The 17266-nt window shown below is 42.7% G+C and overlaps 1 protein-coding gene across 10 annotated transcripts in view; it reads right to left on the bottom strand.

The window, feature by feature from the left end:
* Positions 1 to 333: 333 nt before the first annotated feature.
* The window catches only part of LOC121083941 (cohesin subunit SA-2-like), a 66800-nt gene continuing 49867 nt past the window's right edge, over positions 334 to 17266 (bottom strand). For 5 of the 10 annotated variants that reach the window (XM_040584861.1, XM_040584858.1, XM_040584863.1 and 2 more), the window contains 9 exons: positions 15403 to 15495; positions 14520 to 14688; positions 11844 to 11995; positions 10969 to 11070; positions 9496 to 9650; positions 9276 to 9404; positions 5213 to 5400; positions 4012 to 4186; positions 1353 to 3013 (listed from right to left, as the gene is read on the bottom strand). In XM_040584861.1, the coding sequence (XP_040440795.1) occupies positions 2890 to 3013; positions 4012 to 4186; positions 5213 to 5400; positions 9276 to 9404; positions 9496 to 9650; positions 10969 to 11070; positions 11844 to 11995; positions 14520 to 14688; positions 15403 to 15495 (1287 nt within the window). In that variant the 3' untranslated portion in view covers positions 1353 to 2889. The other 5 variants (XM_040584862.1, XM_040584864.1, XM_040584860.1 and 2 more) reach the window with 5 other exon arrangements.

Raw genomic sequence — 17266 nt, 5'->3', positions numbered from 1 at the left:
ACACCGCTATCGCAGTCCAGGCGTACGGGGGGTTACTGACCAAGTCACAGGGGAACTGTGAGAGAAGTGGCATTACCATATGGCGTCGTACCTGTCCCCTTGCATTAGCCTACCGCACACTTAGCTACGCAGACTGAAACGTAATCGTTTCACTCTTGCCCCTTCAGGACGGACGATACATGGGAGACATCCGTGGCTTTCGCTTCTGTGTTTGCGAGAGCTCCCTTCTCAGTCTGCTTAATAACAGGGAAGACTAGAAGGCCGACAGCACTGCTGCTGTTCTTTCTCCGGGTTTAGTGTGGGAATAGCACTTGCACCTTCCATACTAATGGATAGCAATAGTTCTGTAGTTTATTTTACAGTGTTATCATCCAAAATATATATATATAAAAAATAAAAGCTGATGATAGGATTAATGCAACGTACAATTCCATCGAGCAGTGCCAAAGGGTCAGCAAAAGCAGCCTGCCTACTGCCTCTGAAATACTGAGTGAAGATCATTTGCAAATTCTTAACGGAAAAAACCTATTTCGAAGGGCCGTATTTACAGTCTATTTACATTGTCTTTTCAGGTTTTCTATTTTCCAAGTAAATACCATGTGATCACTGCATGAAGGATTTCTTCCAGAGGAAAATACTAAGTCAACCGGTCTACTGTTTCTTTCTTTCTTACTTAGAAGCTGTGATGCAAGCCTCCTGGGAACACATCCTCATCCCTGCAGACCTCTAACCGTGTCTCTGTAAGCACTAGGGATGTAGAAATACCTCCAGATGATTTGTTCCAGGGTTTCCATTTTACAGGCAGGAAATGGCACTGCCAAGTGCCACTGCATCTCCCAGCAGGTCACAGCGTTCACATCTGGGCCGGTCTCCTTCCTCCCTGGCATCAGGTACAAGGAAACAAGTAGACAGACACTCATCTTGGTCCTCTCAAACGGTAAAGGATCCATCCAGCAGAGCACTGCCCCTGCGCCGATGTCAGCAAGCTTGTCTCATCAGAGGTTTTGACTCTGTATTTGTCAATACTCTGATTCCAGTCCTTAGGTTGGGAATTTTTCCAAGGCGGAATCAAGGACCAGGATACAGTTGAGTAACAATGTTCATAATGCCCACAGCCTTAGAAGCACAACAGCCAAATCAGCAACCCCCATGCACAGCAGTGTGGAGAAAGCAGTGCTAGTAACTGGTTCTGGGTGGGTGCCTACAGGCAGAGATCTGACTTGATACACATCTCCTGCTGCCTTGGTTGATGCCGCCACAACCCCACTTTCAGTTAAACACTTTGCAGAAAAAAAATCAGTAGCGTGTTCTTCACTTCCATTTATCCTATCGGTGTCTTAACTGTCCTATACCACAAGAAAAAAGATTTAAGTCAGTCTCATTCTATGAAGAAAACACCATGTAAGAGCACACAAGCATTCAGAGCGTAGCATCTGACCATCTAGCAGCTTGGCCGTAGCTGCCTCTTGGACAGCACTATATTTAGCTTCCCCAAAAGGGAAGAACCATTTCTATACCACAAGGAGCCCAGAAAGGGCACTGCAGGGAACAGCCACAAACTAGGTAAGTAGTGCACTTTCTGTATGGCCTCGATCTTGGTCCATGGGTTTGAATTCTTTTATTATCTATCTTCAATAGGAGCTGCTCCAAGCACATGGTCCCAACGGTCTACATTTTAACAGGCATATGACTGGGAAAAAAGGTAGAAGTCTCTTTTCCTTCTAGTCCTCTTTAAAAATACCAAAAAAGCACACACCCCCTCAAATATGAAAAGAAACTGTTTGCACAACTTTACAGGAAAAACTCATTTAAAAATAAGTCAGAAATCATATAAGGTCTTTGAATGTGGCTGTTAGATCCCAGAAAACCAGAGCCACTGGAAATCAAGGGGGTGCCTGACTCACTGCAAAAAAAAAAAAAAACAACTGTCTGCCAAACACTGGGTTTAACATTCTAACAGAAGTTCAGAAAGCAGGGGGAAATACAGAAGGAAAACCTGAAGGAACCACTCAGCCCCTTCCAGTGGCTGACAGTGCAAACCCTGAGAGGATGGGAGGGTTGCGACTAGCTGCAGCACAGGAAACCTCGTGGCCTCTTTCATTTTCCCTCCCTTTCAGTATAGTCGCCGCTGCAAGACCCCTGGTGTCCACCACCTTATCTGAGTGCTTGCACTCCACTGGCCCAAAGGGCTAAAAGTCTTTCCCTGCTGCAAGTATCCATTCCAGGGCTGAGCTGACACCCAGGCAGACAGCTGCAGTTTTGCCAAACTTTTATCTGCTCCTAAGGGCAATCAGTGCCCACAAGACACCCCTCAGGCTACACTGGCTGCCACTCCAAGCCCACAACCTCCGCGTGCTTCCCTTCAAATCCCCAGCTGGTTTGCAGACTTTAATCTCCTCAAAAGCCTTGACTGGAAAAGGACAAGAAACAAGGGATACTCCAGCAAGAGCCCTGGGCTGACCAGTGCTCAGATACGTTCCGAGCCTCTCAGTCTGAAGAGCACAATGCAAATGCCATGTCTGAAGCAGACGTTCCCTGCAGGCTGTGCAGCAGTGCCATCTCTGAAATGTGTCAGTAACATGAAGCAACTGCAGCAAATGGCTCTTAATCAAGAAGCTTCACAGTACAGGGCAAAAAGGAAACTGGATCCTCCTCTTAATGTGTCCTAGCTGGTGTTCAAGTACCCAAGGATGTCTCAATGCTACAGTAAGAATTGCCTTAAAAATGCAGATCAAGCTGAAGGAGACTGCAGCTGCAGCTGGGAAGGGAAGAGGGGGAAAACCCCTTTTCTCAGCCTGAAATGGACCACAGAAGACCAGCCCCTTCGCTGCTAGGTGGGTACGCATAAGATCCTGAACTCGCACTCACCCACCTCAACTACAGCTGTCCTCAGAGCTGGAAAACCCGAGCCAGAATTACCTGGTCTGGACCAACCACATCAACATCGACATCTTCAGCTGTGTCTTCTGCTTGACTCTCCTTTGAGACAGCTTCTGTCTTAATCTCATCTTTGCTGGTGGGGGGGCGGGGGGAGAATAAAAAAAAGCTAAGTCTTGAGAAACTTGTAACAGAGGTTGCACTTTGCACAAGTGTACTTAAGGCAGAGTTGTTCACCTATTAATATCTGCTGCTGAGATATGCATGTAAGGTAGTTCGAAGTTTCTGGCCCAGTACTTCCCAGGTATGAAAGATATTATACTCTGAGGAATTTCCAATAAAGCAGTTCAGAAACAAAACATTCATTTAAAAGGGGCTAACTTCATGTTTAATCTGTTTTTGTTCTATTTTACTTGTATTCACCAGGTCTATTCAACAGGTGTCCAAAACTTGAAAAACTGGGATTTGCGTTTCATCTTTTAACCTACCAATATGGGAACTGGCAGCTAAGACCTCAACAAATGAACGGTATTAAAGGAAAATATCCCAGCTGAGCACCCACGGTGCTTCATTTGCAGAGCTCAAAAGCAGACTCCAGCCTCCATATTTCTGCAGTACCTCTCCTGCATCCAAGTTCTGTGGGGTTTCACTCAGATGTGTGCGCATGCTGGACAGACATGCACCTCTCTAAAAGCCACCAGTTACACAGTAGTTAAGAGCAGATCTGCAGAGACACGAATCCTCTTTCATTTCCACAGATGCAGACAACACTCCTCATCCAGCTGCAGCAAACAGCCAGGTTCTAACAACTACCACAGCCCTGCAATCAGGACCAGAGACAAGAGAAATGGGACAGGGAACCTTCCTCCTTCCTTGTCTTTTTCTCCACACACTTGGTATTAAGTCCAAGAAGGCTTGGAAGCCCTGTGACAATGGGGGACAATGAGGCTAAAGCAGCAAATGTAGGTATTGGACTGAGGAAACAGAAAAACCAAGCTGTCCTTGGAACAGACGGGAGGGGCACACACCCTTTGCCCATGGAAGTACTACAAAAAGCAGAAGCAGAGGTGGATAGAGGCCCCAACTGTCAATACCAGGACAAGTGAAGCAGCTTGTAAGACATAAAACTCTCACCAGTATTTTCTCTGCAGCCCTCCTGGACAAAGGAATGGCAAATGTTCCTGCAAGTGCATCTCCTGAGATTTCAGCCTCTTTCTGCTTTTGCCTGCTGCAGAGGCCAGCTGGGAAGCACACTGCAGCTCTGGAGCTTTGCTTGTTGCTTCAGTCTGGCTGGTTTCAGGCAAAGATCCTGTAACAGACAGTGAACAAGCTCACTCTTCAGCCTCACCCTCAGAGGTCTGGAGATGGACATTTCCAACATGTACCCCACAGCAGTGAAGCAATGAGGCCAAGCTCAAAGGGAGATTTGTAGCAAAGCATTCATTTATTGCAGGAGCCAGCTAAAAGCCATATAGAAGAAAATCCATTTAATTTGCCCACCGGTCACCTTTGTAACCTAGATTTATGATCTTGGCCCCAGTCTGTAAGTGCTATCAGTACTGCTGAGTCTATATAACCCTCAAGAAAGGAGGGCCTTTGGGACACAAAGGAACAAACTTTCTGAAGGCAAGTCATTGAAAAGAAAATTTCTGAGGAAGGGTGAGAAAGAAACTAAAGGATGCTCTAGAAAAATTCCCTTTCCTCCACATACAAGTGCACATGTCCTCAGCACTTAGCACTTGTACTGGGAATTGTTTTCATAATGGCTTGACTACATTTAACTGAGTCCCACCATATCCATACAGTGAATACCTCATTACGGATTAGAAGTCCATGACAGCTACTGAAGCCTGGATGCAGCCCACCTAACTATAACTCTTTAAGTCAGGAGTATAATCTTACAGGCACCCTAGAAATTCAACAGAGAGGAGGACCCTAGAAGATGATTTGTCCCAGATCACCTGGGCTGAAGATCTGAATCAGCTTCTGGAAATACATCTCCTGTCTCAATTATTTACAGGGCCTCAAGCAACACCACCTGTAACAACTGAAAGCGATGAGCCAAGTCTCAATGGCACAAACACCAGAGCTCAGTACAAAGCAGAATTCAAGATTACCTGAATTCGGCTTACTCAAAGTCTCCAGACAAATCTTACCGCTACCAAGTGACAAAGAGACTTTTAACAGCAACAAAGCTGAAGGAAAAAAAAAACACTGTTCAAACTGGAAAGTCTACAATATCCAGCATACTGTGGTACTGCTAATCAAAGCGTGAAGTGCCTTTTAGCTGGGAGAAAGCAAATACAGCTGATTCAGAATAGGAAAGTTGTCATACCATTGGAGAATTTCCTTTTAAAAGATGCCTTGGATGTGCCCGCAGGGGACCATTCTCCTGAACTGCTAAGGACAGAGCTCTCCTCATCTTCATTTGCCAATAAAGAGTTTCTGTACCAAATCAGTGGCTGCCATTCATCTCCTCTGCAAGGCAGTGGTTCTGCTATGTACCTCTGTAAGTAGGCATACCTGGAGAGAACCAAAAGCAAGCATAAGAAAACTCAGTATCTTTCCCCTCAGTATCTAGGGAAGGTATTGTTAGAAAGGTATTTTCCCTTTGCTCTCCGAGGGTGCAGGCAGACCTGTTAAAGAAAAAGAAAGGGCATCCCTTTTCTCAGAAATATCTGACATCTCTGAATATTTAAAACGCAAACGCCTTTGAAGCTAACAGAGTGCTTGATTTTTAGCATTAGAAACAACACTAGATCCACAGGAATTACAGAATTACATCAGTCTCTAGAAAGAATTCCCTGTGCAGAAGTCACTGCCAATTGCTGCTGCCAGGAGCAGTCTGGAGAGCGCAGAACTCCGCGAATATGCACGCCTTCTCCTGGTGGCCCTTCTCTGCCTCGTGGACTGCGACACAAAGGAGATCCCAGGCAAGAGATGCTCCTTGTGATTCAGTAGTACAGCAGGTCAGGAAATGGGATATTTATGCCATGAGTGCCTGTTTTGTCAAAATTAAAACCAAGAACAACCAATTAAACCACTTTTCTGTAATATCATCTCAAACTCAATCCAATTCTCTCAGGTTGCCAGTAAAATTTCAAGTGTCTGCAAGAAGCAGTTAACAGCTCTGCAGTTACGACAACACACAGGATGTGGGAAACATTGGTACAAATCCCTGCTCTGCCCGATTCAATCCAGACTTGACACCAGGCCTCCCCGATTCTCAGGTGAAGCAAAGAGGTCTCCTTCAAACATCCTTTTTGAAAAACAGGACATTTCTGACAAAGTCTTTCTGACCTATTCCTACTGCGTAACAATAAGAAAAGAAAACCGGTGTCTGACTCGGGATTAGAAACTGAATATTCACCACATTTCAGGTACAGCTCGTCACTTTAAAATCAAGCCCAGTGTTGCTAAAACAGACCTCGCCTTAGCAAACACCAGAAGTGACAGTTTTAACACCAGCCTGTACAGTATATTATTCATTCTTTGATTAGGAGTGTGGCCTGGAAAATATCAGACATTTCATTTGCTTTGCAAAGCAAGAAAACCCATGCTGGGAGGAGGTTAGGGTAAGCACCGACTCTCGAACAGTCAGAGTCCTGGACTCTGGGGGCCCCAGGGATCAAGAAATCCTGGTAATGGAGTTTGTTGGTTTCAAAAAAGCGTGTATTATAACTACTGTTTTAGGGTCTGATCCAACTGCTATCAGTGTCAATGGAAAGACTCCTACCGATCCAGGAATCAGGCCCTTCATGCTGCTTGTTATTCAATAATTCATATATTGTGTGCATTTTGTGGCACAGAGCAATTGACAAGTCAGATATTTTACTGCTACAGCCTGGGCAATTACAGGGGAGGAGGTTAAAATCCATATACTTTGATGGTGTTGAAATATACTCCTTTCTAACAAATGCCCATATTCTGTATCTCATCTGTTACAGGTACATTCACATATGTTAACATACAGACCTGGACATCAATCCTACGATTAATAATAAAAATGAAAATAACCAGATGTTTATTTCTAAAAGTTCATGTTGACCTAAAACATTCCATCCAGTAATTTATGATGGAGCTAAAGCTAAATATTTCTAAGAGGAAATATAATCTCCAGCCCCTGCAAAGCATTTTAGGCCTCCCGGAATAGAAACTGTTACTCTAGAAACATCATCTGAATGTAGTTGCGGATAAAACTGCAATTTCCCCCCTTGTGATTTCTATTGTTTCCCATTTGTTCTCAGCAGCAGTGGGAAGGTCCAAAGCAGTAGGAACAGAAGTCAAAGTGCATTCCCTGCTAGGTTCTGTACTTCCCGCAAATGTTTGCAATGAATAAACCTACCTGAATGTATCTAATACATTCAGGAATATGCTTCTGGAATACATCCTCTGGTCAAAAAGTTAAATATAGTCCTAAGAAAAAAATTATCAGGTTTTAGCTTGAAATCTGCCCACATTAATGATGAAATATTTTTCTCTTTAAAAACTGATCATTGGAGGTAAGTGAAGCGACAAAGTTTTTCAAGGACAGATCAACAGAAATCTGCTTGTTGCGCAAGTGTCACCACACAGATAGTAACCCCTCTCAAATCCAGACAACATGGACAGAGTTGTACAGAAACTGTACAAAAGAGGGCCTGGAGTACATCCCCTGTGAAGAGAGGCTGAGAGAGTTGGGGAGAACAGAAGGCTCTGGGGAGACTTTATTGTGGACTTTCAGTACTTAAAGGGGGTCTACAGGAAAGACGGGGAGGGACTCTTTACGAAGGACTGTAGTGATAGGACATGGGGTAATGGTTTTAAACTGAAAGAGGGCAGACTTAGATTAGACACTAGGAAGAAATTCTTCACTCTGAGGGTGGTGAGGCACTGGCACGGGTTGCCCAGAGAAGCTGTGGATGCCCCATCCCCGCAAGTATCTAAGGCCGGGCTGGATGGGGCTTGGAGCAACCTGGTCTGGTGGAAAGTGTCCCTGCCCATGGCAGGGGGTTGGACTAGGTGATCTTTAAGGTTCTTTCCAACCCAAACCATTCTGTGATTCTATGATTCTATGAAAACCAATTCTAGTCATAGATCTCAAAGATTCTCTCCCGGGAAAAATGCAAGAATAGAAGTTACCACTACTCATAGATTATCCACTTTAAATTTACCAGGAGTTGCAATCGGTTTATGAAAAAAAACATTTTTCTTCTGTATTTTGCATTTTGGGTTTGAATGCATTTTTTAAAATACATTGTATGAGTATCTGGCAATCATTAATAAGTCATGTAAAGTAACAGGAAAGCAGACATTTTGCCACTCTTGACCCTTGTTATACAAAAACTGGTTGGTAATCCCCATAGAAGTTATCCTCCAATTTAAGACAAAGTAACACAAGAGCAAACAAGTTACACAGGGCTGAGCAAGATGTGATGGTTGGGCTTTTTCTTCCGTTTCTGCTGACCTCTTCTCTGAAAGGAAACTTTTCTCGTCAGGTACAGGAGTGATTTGCTCAGAAATTCAAAAAGGCAGCTATGTCTTAATGTTTCATCTTACACTCCCATGTCTTCAAATACGCTCTCAGGAAAATGGAAATACCTGTTACATATTTTGCAATAGTTTTTACAGTATCTGTAAATAGAAGACTGAAGTGCAGAGATCCAGATCCAAAATAAACAGCACTGAACAGAGAACTAATGACAAAGGTCACACAGAAGGAAGAACATTACTTCCTTCTCAAAAATGACTGGAGTTGAGACAGGTGAAGAAAGGAGTAAGAGACACAATCATAAATCTCTCTGTTCAGATGCATACTGCCCCATGATGCCAAAATAAGGTTATCACTCTTGTATTATTAAATGTAAACATTTAAACCACTGTAAAACACAGGCCCAACTGGACCACAACATATTCCCCTGTAAACAGTAAATTCTTGAATTTGAATATCCATTATGAATACAGTCATGTATATTTCTATTCCCCATATATTCCATGGAACTCATGTAACTGAATCGTGAAGCTGTGGAATTAGATCATTACCAAATAATGAATGATCCAGGCACTCTCTCAGTCTTTTCTGCCTTACTTTTCTGTTCAGAAAAGCATTCTAGCCAGTCAAGTTGCGAATTCCTTTCACCAAATTAACACTCTCTTTCCTTTAGAAGAATTGCCGTATGTGGCCACAGCTATGTCTAGAAAAGATCTAGAATGCATACTGCACATACAATCCAAAATTACTACTACTACAAAATTCAACAAGTGTTTTCTTCAAGCTAACAACCTCAGGTGGGGGTTGATTTTAAAGGTTCTCTGAAAAGCTCTTGAGCAACTTCTGCAACACTGACGGTCAAGAGTCCCACGTACAGCGATACACGAAACACAAACTGTGTATGACAGTGTACAAGAACTTAACTTACACTAGTCTTTTGTCTGACTTTAGCAGCTTGTTGGAAAATTCACTGATGATTAACAGAAAGCTCAAGTTAGGAGGCAAGCATTTTCCTTCTACTCCAGTAGCTCCTTGAAAAGCAAATTCAATCCCTTCCCTGTTGGAAGAAAACAACAAAAGAACAGAGTAATAAAACAGACAACTAACAAAAGCAATGACCACGGACAGTGACGTTGTATGACACATACTTGTGTATCATGGCTACAGATTCTCTGGATTTCACTTGGTCCCAGCCAAACGTTAGCGAAAAGCGACGAGCAAGTTCTTTCATGTTTGTGAAGGAAGCAGAAGAGAAGTCCACACTGCTGCTGCTGTCTTGGCTTTCTGCATGTTTCTGAAACAGCTGCAAAAGAAGTCTCAGATAAGCAACCATATGTAATCCTACAGGTAACCAAAGCACCAGGAGGACACAGAGACATGCAGAGCAAGCAACAGTTAGCTTACACAGACAGAAGCCTTGCATCAGAGCAGGTAAGCCATGTGCTTCAGAAGCACACAACTGCAACAAGAAAGAACTGACACAGTGGACACTGCTGTGCTTAACAGACAGGGACAAATAAAAAAAAAATGGAAAAAGAAATGGTGTGCATAAACAGAGAACCGATTCCTGAAGATGATGGCCCCACTGACCCCCATCTCCTGTTGGGACTTCTGAATCAAACCCCAGAGGCCTGATCTGCCTGAGAGACTTTCAGACTATCAGAATGCAGATATAAAGCAGCAAGTCTGGCAGCAGCGTAGTCCAATTTCTGAGAGTGAGACTAGGTCAAAAGCACATCTTGAGCCCAATTAACTATGTTCTGGGTTTTTCTCCTAACAGAACATGGAGGTAGCTTGTTCTCTTCAACCTGTAAACTTTCAAGGTCAAGCAAAGGCCAAAAAGGGCCTGTTGTCTATGTGATACCTAAACACAAAGTCCTGACTGTGTCAGCAGAATATATGTAGCCAAATGCTGTTTAGCCTCATCTAAGCTCAGATTTCAGAGGCTAGCTCACAGATCTAAGCCCTCGGCAATGTGTGTGAAATAAGCGAAGCTCATGTATCAGTACCCCCTGGGAGGAGCCTGCTCTGTGACTTACAGCAGGACTCCAAGCTAGAAGCAGCTCCAGTCATGGCCTGAGCCTGCAAAAGCAGCTGCTGAAATAGCTAACTGGCCTCATCAGTCAGCAGCTGCAAGCCCCAGCAACTTGAGACCCTTCAGAAGAGCTGCAACCCACTTCCAGTAAAAAAATACTGGGGATTAGAGCTGACCAGCCAGAGACACATTTGTGGTTCCTCAAATTCAGTAGGAATTGAGGTAGTCCATAACCCACAGAATAATATCCTTAACCTTTGTTAAGGTGAAGAGGCACCTACCACGTCCCAAGAAATACTCCATAATCTCCCATCAGTCCTAACACACTATGCATTTAAAGATTAAAAACAAGACAAAAAAAAAATGTGCACAAAATTACATTTTAAAACAGATTTAAGGATTTGAAAGGAGTTTTAATTATGACATGCAAAACCAACATACACATAGAAAGTACAGGCAAGGAATCGATTTATTCCACTAGGTTTTTAAATGAATGTGCATAATTATGGCAAGATAGGTAAAAACCTCCAGTATGAATAAAGCTGTCACAAGAGCCCCTAGCCTCTTGTTTTAATCTTAACCTTACCTGCTGCAGACAGAGAATCAGTGTCTTGGCACTCTGAATTTTGTTGTTGTGCCTTGTCTTGCTTAATGTTTCTTTAATTATGTCTCCAAAATCATTGTAGGTCTAATAACAGAAACAAATGAGGATTATCATTCCCCTTTTTTAGCTCTGGGAGTACACAAAGTACATGATTTGTGTTCATGTGACACAAGAAGTTCATAAAACACTCCCAATATCAGAACACCCAAGCTAAAAGATGAAAACTGGACTTTTTATATTCTTTTGTATGTAAAGCAATGGTATGCACCTTTAAAAGTAATGTGAAGATTAAAGTTGCACTGAAATTAAGTATTTATTATAACAAAAGAACAAAGCCTCCTCAGGAGAGAAATAGAGAGTTTTCTATATTTAACCAGTGTCTGCCTCGAGCCCAATGAAGTAAAGAACAAGATCCATATTCAGGTATTTCCAAAGTCCTGTTAGTTGGCTCAGGGAAACTTCCCACTCTGCTGAAACCTACTTCAGAGTAGCTGGAAATCTATCAGTTGTCTAAAACCATGACTCATGTGAAAACTAGGCCATCTCCAGATGGAGAGACTGTGGAGCTGCATGAAGCTGTATAAAGTAAGCTGACCACTAGTTAAAAACTTCTCCCAGCCATAAACCGCTTCTCTGCAACGGCCTCCCTAGAGATGCTGAGGAGCAGCTGTTCAGACAGACATACCCTCTGTTCTCAGTTACTTTGTCTGCTGTGAGGTACCTTTGCAAAGCAGAGAGATTTGTCCCACTCTTCCTTGATTTTATAGCCCTTTTGTGATTATACAAGGATTCTGAGCCGTAAGACTATTAACGACACCATTTTCACAAACGCAAAGCAACCTTATCTAAAACATTACCTTCACATAATACTTATAGATCTCAGCAGCCGCAGTCATCTTTACCACATTATACACTATTAACTTGCAATATGCTGCAAGAAGACTCCGCTTTTTGTGCAAGTCATCAAGTTTGCAACTTTCATCCTTTCTCTCCTTCTCTTCTGTCAGGTCTAGGGAAACAAAAGCAATGAAGCTTTGTTCTACACTTTATTCAAGGTATCTCAATTTTAATGACCAACTTTCATCCAAATAGCACAGACTCAGCTGTTCAGTCAACATGCTAAGGAACAGATGCTAAGCGCTCGTTCCTGTGTATATCAGAAAACACATGTTTATTTCCATTTCAAAGCTTGCAGCTCATGACAGTGAAAATGAGTTATTTCCACAGTCTTCTGCTCTGATCTTCATAGGGCTTTTGCATTTCTGCTAGTCAGAATCTCCTTGTACAACACTGCTCACAGCTACAGAACAGAACCAGAGTGCAGAATAAAAGGCACGAACACACCAAATGGAAAAGACCAGACAAATTGCAACCACATTTTTTTCCTAGAATAATACAGATGATAGAAAATCAGCATATAATTCATCAGAAACCCTAACAAAAACTTGTCATACACAGTCTAACAAGAGTTCAAATTAAACTCTTCAAATGGTTATCAACAAAAGTGAAAGAAAAAAGTAATTTCATATCATTAAGAACGTGTTAAGTCTCTGGAACATGGGTTAATTACTAGCTGCATAACTTGTGGAAAACAAACACTCTCGAGAGTCTTCCAACACAGCTATGAAGGTGGATGGGGAGAGCTTCCTGCAGCAGGAAAGCTGATACACACTCTTTCCCACTGTGAATGTAATCCACCTAATGCCAAAAGGCTTCAGGCTTTGACCTGTAATTTTGATACGGACTGTTTCTGCTTCTAGCACTACTGTGGGCCTGGATGCAAACATAAGGTAAATGACAGGTCAGAAGTATCTGCAAATTAGAGTTAAAACTAAAACAGAGCAGCTGCCAGCTGTGCATGCAGACAAGCACACCCATAGCATGAAAAAAATCAGTCATTTAGGAAGGAATCTGCAATGGGATGACAAGGATCCTTTTTGGGGAGAACTGAGAAATTCAAAGCATCACACAAAACTGGTTTGAAACAGATCGCAGGCTATCTAACCCAAACCAGGATCAGTTTTATTGGTTTCAGATACATAATATATGCAACCTGAAACATACCCTGTTTCAAAAACTCCCACAACTAGGATACTACAATCTTGACTTGAGCAATCTTTTCCATCGTGCCTCTACCTTTACCAATAAGGGTTCTCTTCTACTATCTCCCTGTGGCAATTTAGGCCCATCACTTCTTGTGACTTGAAGAAGTGTGGTGCCCAAAACTGAACACAGAATTCCATCTGAACAGCTGAAGGACAAGAGTTTGACACAGTGATCTAGAACAGTGCTTGGTTTTTCAAAGCATGAGACTGGAACTCAGCCTCAAAACCACAACGAACTAACATCTATTTTCAAAATGCTTCCAAAAGAAACAGCCTTCACAACAGCCTCAATACGGTGTCTGAATGTATTTGAAAGGCTACAGAGCAACAAGCACTATTTCCAATTGGACTGAGAGCAGCCCTGAGAAGGACTTGAGGGTTTTGGTTGATGAGAAGCTCAACATGGCTCAGCAATGTGCACTTGAGGCCCAGAAAGCCGACCGCATCCCTGACTGCATCAAAAGAAGCATGACCAGCACTCTGAGGGAGGTGATTCTCCCCCTCTCCCCCTCTCCTCCACTCTTGTGAGACCCCACTGTGGAGCAATGCCTTTAGCTCTGGGGCCTCCAACATAAGGAGGACACGGACCTGTTGGAGCAGGTCCAGAGGATGGCCATGAAGATGATCAGAGAGCTAGAGCACCTCTCCTATAGAGACAGGCTGAGAGAGTTGGGGTTGTTCAGCCTAGAAAAGAGAAAGCTCCAGGGAAACCTTATAGCAGCCTTCTAGTACCCAAAGGGGGCCTACAAGAAAGCTCGAGAGGGGCAGGGTATGGGGGTAATGGCTTTAAGCTGAAAGAAGGTAGATTTAGGTTAGGTATTAGGAAGAAATTCTTCACTCTGAGGGTGGTGAGGCACTGGAACAGGTTGCCCAGAGGAGCTGTGATGCCCCATCCCTGGAGGTGTCCAAGGCCAGGCTGGATGGGGCTCTGAGCAACCTGGTCTGGTGGAAGGTGCCCCTGCCCATGCCAGGGAATTGGAACTAAGGTCCCTTCTAACCCAAACCATTCCATGAATTATGATTCTATGAAATCTGCCCCACACCCCCCAAATGAAAATCCACTAGGCCTTTACTCTCATGACTTAGAAGTGTCCATGCATTGACAGAGCCACACTTTAACACTGCAAGGCCTTCCTCTAACACCATCCTCTCTACCATGAAAGTCAGTTCACCAAATACGTTTACATTCTCACCCATCCCTGCATTACATGAGCCCTTTTCATCCTACAAGTAAATTAGCAGCTATTTCCTGTGGTTGATCCACAGTGGATACACATCAGTGAATAACAGGTCTGCCACTTTGTTTGTAAAGGGGCCCAACAACAATAATAAAATCAAAAAAACAACCAGAAAAAGACCAGCCTCTTTTCCCAATAGGTTCAATGGAGATGACAAATGACAGCAAAAGTGGTAGATTTGATATCTAACCTTTGCTTTCCTCTTCTTTCACCATGAAAACATGTTCCTGGATAAACAAAAGCAGTTTTTCCTGAAGTGATGTGCTAAGAAGATAATCTGGAAGTCCAACTGCTTCTGTGTTATTATTTGAATCCTGATGACTCAAAATCAGCAACCAGTCACAGAGTATCATGAAAGCCTGTATCAAGCAAAGCCAAAGAACGATTTAGAGACCATGTTACTCTTCACAACAACTCTACTTTGCATCTCCATCAAACACTGCAAGTCACAATCTAGTTTCTATCCCATTTCTTCGTTGCAAGCTAAAGATTTCTGTTTGCCCCAACATGTAGTAACATGCCACAGCTAAGCCCTTCCAGAACTTGCAACTTAGGATACAGTATATGCAAGTATCATGCATGAATACCACCTAAAGATTTTCAAACTTCCATGGGAAGAAGAGCCCTATTATGCTAGAAAATCTTTCCTTTAGCACATGAATCACCGGACAGGTTTTCCAATTATTTTTTTTTTTAAAGTAATATTCATAGCAAGGCAATAATAAAGCAATAGTAGCAACCAGTACGCTGATTAGTCTAATCAGAAAATGACAATGATTATCAACTGGCAAACTAAGTTATTCAGATTCAGGTCTTGATTCTGCAGATGCGCCCATGCAGACACATATCTATGTTTGATTAAAGCACTGACTTCTGTGGCATTTTAACTAACATAATTTTAATTTGCCTTTAAAATAATTAGTTGAAGACAGGGTTTTCTAGAGTTCCTTCTCTGCTAAGAGTTAAACAATAGCAAAAAATCAGTAGAAGAAAATACTAGTATGAAAAGAAGGGCAGGCATTTAAAAGGAGAACTGAGCATGAACACTAGCTAAGTGACAGAGCAACACAAACCTTTTCTCTTACATCTTTTTTCTTATGGTGGAGGAAGCACATGCAAATCTGACTGAAACATCTCAGCTCTCTTCTTAGTGCAAAAAGAGTCTCCTAAAAATGATTTTAGGAAAAGTGACAGGACAAATATGTTAGGGGCTATGATTCAGTAGAGAATTACAAAACAAACAACAGTTGCATCTTTCTTCCACTGATATTACTCATTTAAGATAGCACAGCTGATGGCATTACAAAAGGTGACATCTCACAGCAGCAACAGCTTATAGCTATGAACAACTTTAAACCCATCTCTTCTTTTCAGGTGCAACATCTGGGATATAAGGTCAACCCACAGAAATATGTACTTCCTCCCACACTCTGGTGCAGAAATATGACAAATAGTAGTAGGACGCGTGCATGTCACACTTGCTGAGGCTAGTGGTACTCAGCAAGTCACAAACTCTTCGCTTCTCCATCTGTAGTAAGGACAGCTCTCATAGCTTGTATTCCCTTACTTACTTCAGCTTATTCTTACAAAGCACAACGATAATTATTTCCACTTTAAACATGGAAGTCATAAAAACTCTGGTCCATCCCATCTAATTTTCAATGTGTACTGCCTCCTGGAGTTGCTCTTCTCTCTCCCTCTATCGACTACGGAGCCAATGCAGTTTAACTGCACTGCTAACTCTGGCACTCAGACTTAGACACCTCCATTCAGATGAATCCAGCAAGACAGACCATTTGATTTGCCCACAGCCACATAAAAGACTTTCTGATCCTTCACCAGGTCGCAGCTGTTGCACTGCACAGAGCTTTGAGCAGTCAACAGAAGAGGAACGCCCTTACAGGAGGGCTGGATTTCATGCTATGCAACTGCACATTTATAAGAAAGGGGATCCATCCCAGGGCACACTGAAACGCAGCAGAGGGGGAGGCAAAACACTGCCTTAACATTATTGGGGGGGGAGGGGAGAAACAATCTTAGAGCTGCTGTCCAGAAAATGCTCTTTTTTGCACTTGGAACTTCTCTCTCTGCCAACACCCAGATGTGGCCCTGCAGAGTGGGTTGTAGCACTGTGCTTCCAATCAAAATCTGCTCCCATATGAAAGGCCAAATTAAAAAATGTGCTGCCCCAACATCAGTCAAGCTAACCGTGCCTGGGCTGAAAGACAGAACATACTAGAGCAGTCAGAGATGCGGACATCCACACAGGAATGGAACAAGATGGGAATAGATATTGAATCAGTCACCAAACGGGTAACCTCCCAGCTAGCATTTCTCACACAAAACAAATGTCCATGTCACCGTCCTGTTCTGTACACACAGGAGCACCAGGGGAAAGGGGCGGAACAACAGAAGCAGCAGCACTTGGTGTAGTCAGAAATCACCACAAAGAGAAGCCACACAGGTACACATTCACACATGAATCAAAGCATAAAAGAGTTTTCCTCTCTGGTGTCTTAAACCAGACTGTCTTCTGAAATACCTGTCAGAGCTTGGCACTTTATAAAACCAATTAATAAAGTAAATAGTTAGCTGATGAGAAAATTACCACTTTCCTCAAATTTTGTGCCAGAAACATGTAAGTAAAACGAGAAAATAGAAATGAAACAAAGCAACAAGACTTCCTGGAATTTTCATTGAATATTCTTTGTTGCTTAAAACTAGAAAACAATGAACTGTTTTGGCACTGGAAGAAGTTCCTTATCTCCATCAAGCCCCAGGAATTCAATGCACATGTTTTGCAATAAAAACAGAGGTGAACTATTGTTCACTCATTCTCTTGCACACTGAAAAAATATAAAAGCTTTTTGAAAAGAAAAAAAAAAAGAGGGCAAGACAGAGAGAAAATGCCTCAGCTCAATTTGGTTTCCTCAAGAA

The sequence above is a fragment of the Falco naumanni genome, chromosome 2 (genome assembly GCF_017639655.2).
Source record: "Falco naumanni isolate bFalNau1 chromosome 2, bFalNau1.pat, whole genome shotgun sequence".
Taxonomy (NCBI): Eukaryota; Metazoa; Chordata; class Aves; order Falconiformes; family Falconidae; genus Falco; species Falco naumanni.
The sequence above is the reverse complement of the archived record's forward strand: the minus strand, read 5'-3'. Positions and strand labels throughout refer to the sequence as shown.